The sequence below is a fragment of the Pygoscelis adeliae genome, unplaced genomic scaffold, assembly GCF_000699105.1.
Source record: "Pygoscelis adeliae isolate BGI_AS28 unplaced genomic scaffold, ASM69910v1 Scaffold63, whole genome shotgun sequence".
Taxonomy (NCBI): Eukaryota; Metazoa; Chordata; class Aves; order Sphenisciformes; family Spheniscidae; genus Pygoscelis; species Pygoscelis adeliae.
In genome coordinates, this window is record NW_008824414.1 from 7,760,230 (window position 1) to 7,761,094 (window position 865).

The 865-nt window shown below is 68.1% G+C and overlaps 1 protein-coding gene across 1 annotated transcript in view; it reads left to right on the forward strand.

Moving 5' to 3' along the window:
• Positions 1–865, forward strand: part of SLC12A3 (solute carrier family 12 (sodium/chloride transporter), member 3) — a gene marked incomplete at its 5' end in the record, with an annotated part of 7,933 nt that overhangs the window by 2,522 nt on the left and 4,546 nt on the right. Inside the window, 3 exons of the mRNA XM_009320866.1 lie at positions 38–70; positions 404–511; positions 761–862. Of these exons, the coding sequence (XP_009319141.1) occupies positions 38–70; positions 404–511; positions 761–862 (243 nt within the window). The remainder of the gene's footprint in view (positions 1–37; positions 71–403; positions 512–760; positions 863–865) is intronic.

Sequence of the window (865 nt, forward strand, 5' to 3'; positions counted from 1 at the left end):
TGGTCGCGGTCCCGCCCCCGCCGCCCCCGGCGGGGAGCCCTGCCGATACGGGCTCAGCAACTACTACCAGGTGCTGCTCGGGGCCATCGCCCGCCCCGGACCCTTCTCCTGGCCGGGTTTGTGCTGCGAGGGGTGGGTTTCCCAGGGCAGCCCCGTGCCCGGCATCCCCCCAGCATCCTGGGAGGCACCTGTGCCGTTAAAGCACCCGTGTAACGGGGATGCACCGGGGAGCGTGTCTTCCTCAGGCTTTTGGACGCGGCTGGACTTCACCGCCCAGATAATGTTGATGGAAAAGCACTGAGGGCAGCAGGATGGAGCCCAGGGGCTGGAAGTCCCTTAGGGCCAGGGTGGAGGATGATGCGCTGGGGGTGCCGGGGTTCCTGACCGCCTGGTTTTCGGGCAGAGCATGAGCATGGTGTCCGGATTTGGCCCCCTCATCACGGCGGGGATTTTTGGCGCTACCCTCTCCTCGGCACTGGCCTGCCTCGTCTCAGCCCCCAAAGTCTTCCAGGTGAGGGGGTGGCGTGTCCGCGTCCCCCAGCTCCCGTCCCCGAGCCCGGCAGCGGGCGATGCTCCAGGCGCACGCTCAGCGCTGTGGGGCTTTGCGGCCATGAGCAGCCCCGGGGCGAGGAGGATGCTGCCACCGGCGAAGGTGCGAGGCCAGTTCGGCCCTTGCTCTTACGGGTGCAAGAGCCGCCCCGGCACTGCCCTCCCACGTCCCCGGCGAAGCCCGCCGCCCCCAACGCGTCTCTCCCCGCAGTGTCTCTGCAGGGACCAGCTCTACCCTCTCATAGGCTTCTTCGGGAAGGGCTACGGGAGGAACAACGAACCCATCCGCGGCTACATGCTCACCTACGTCATCGCC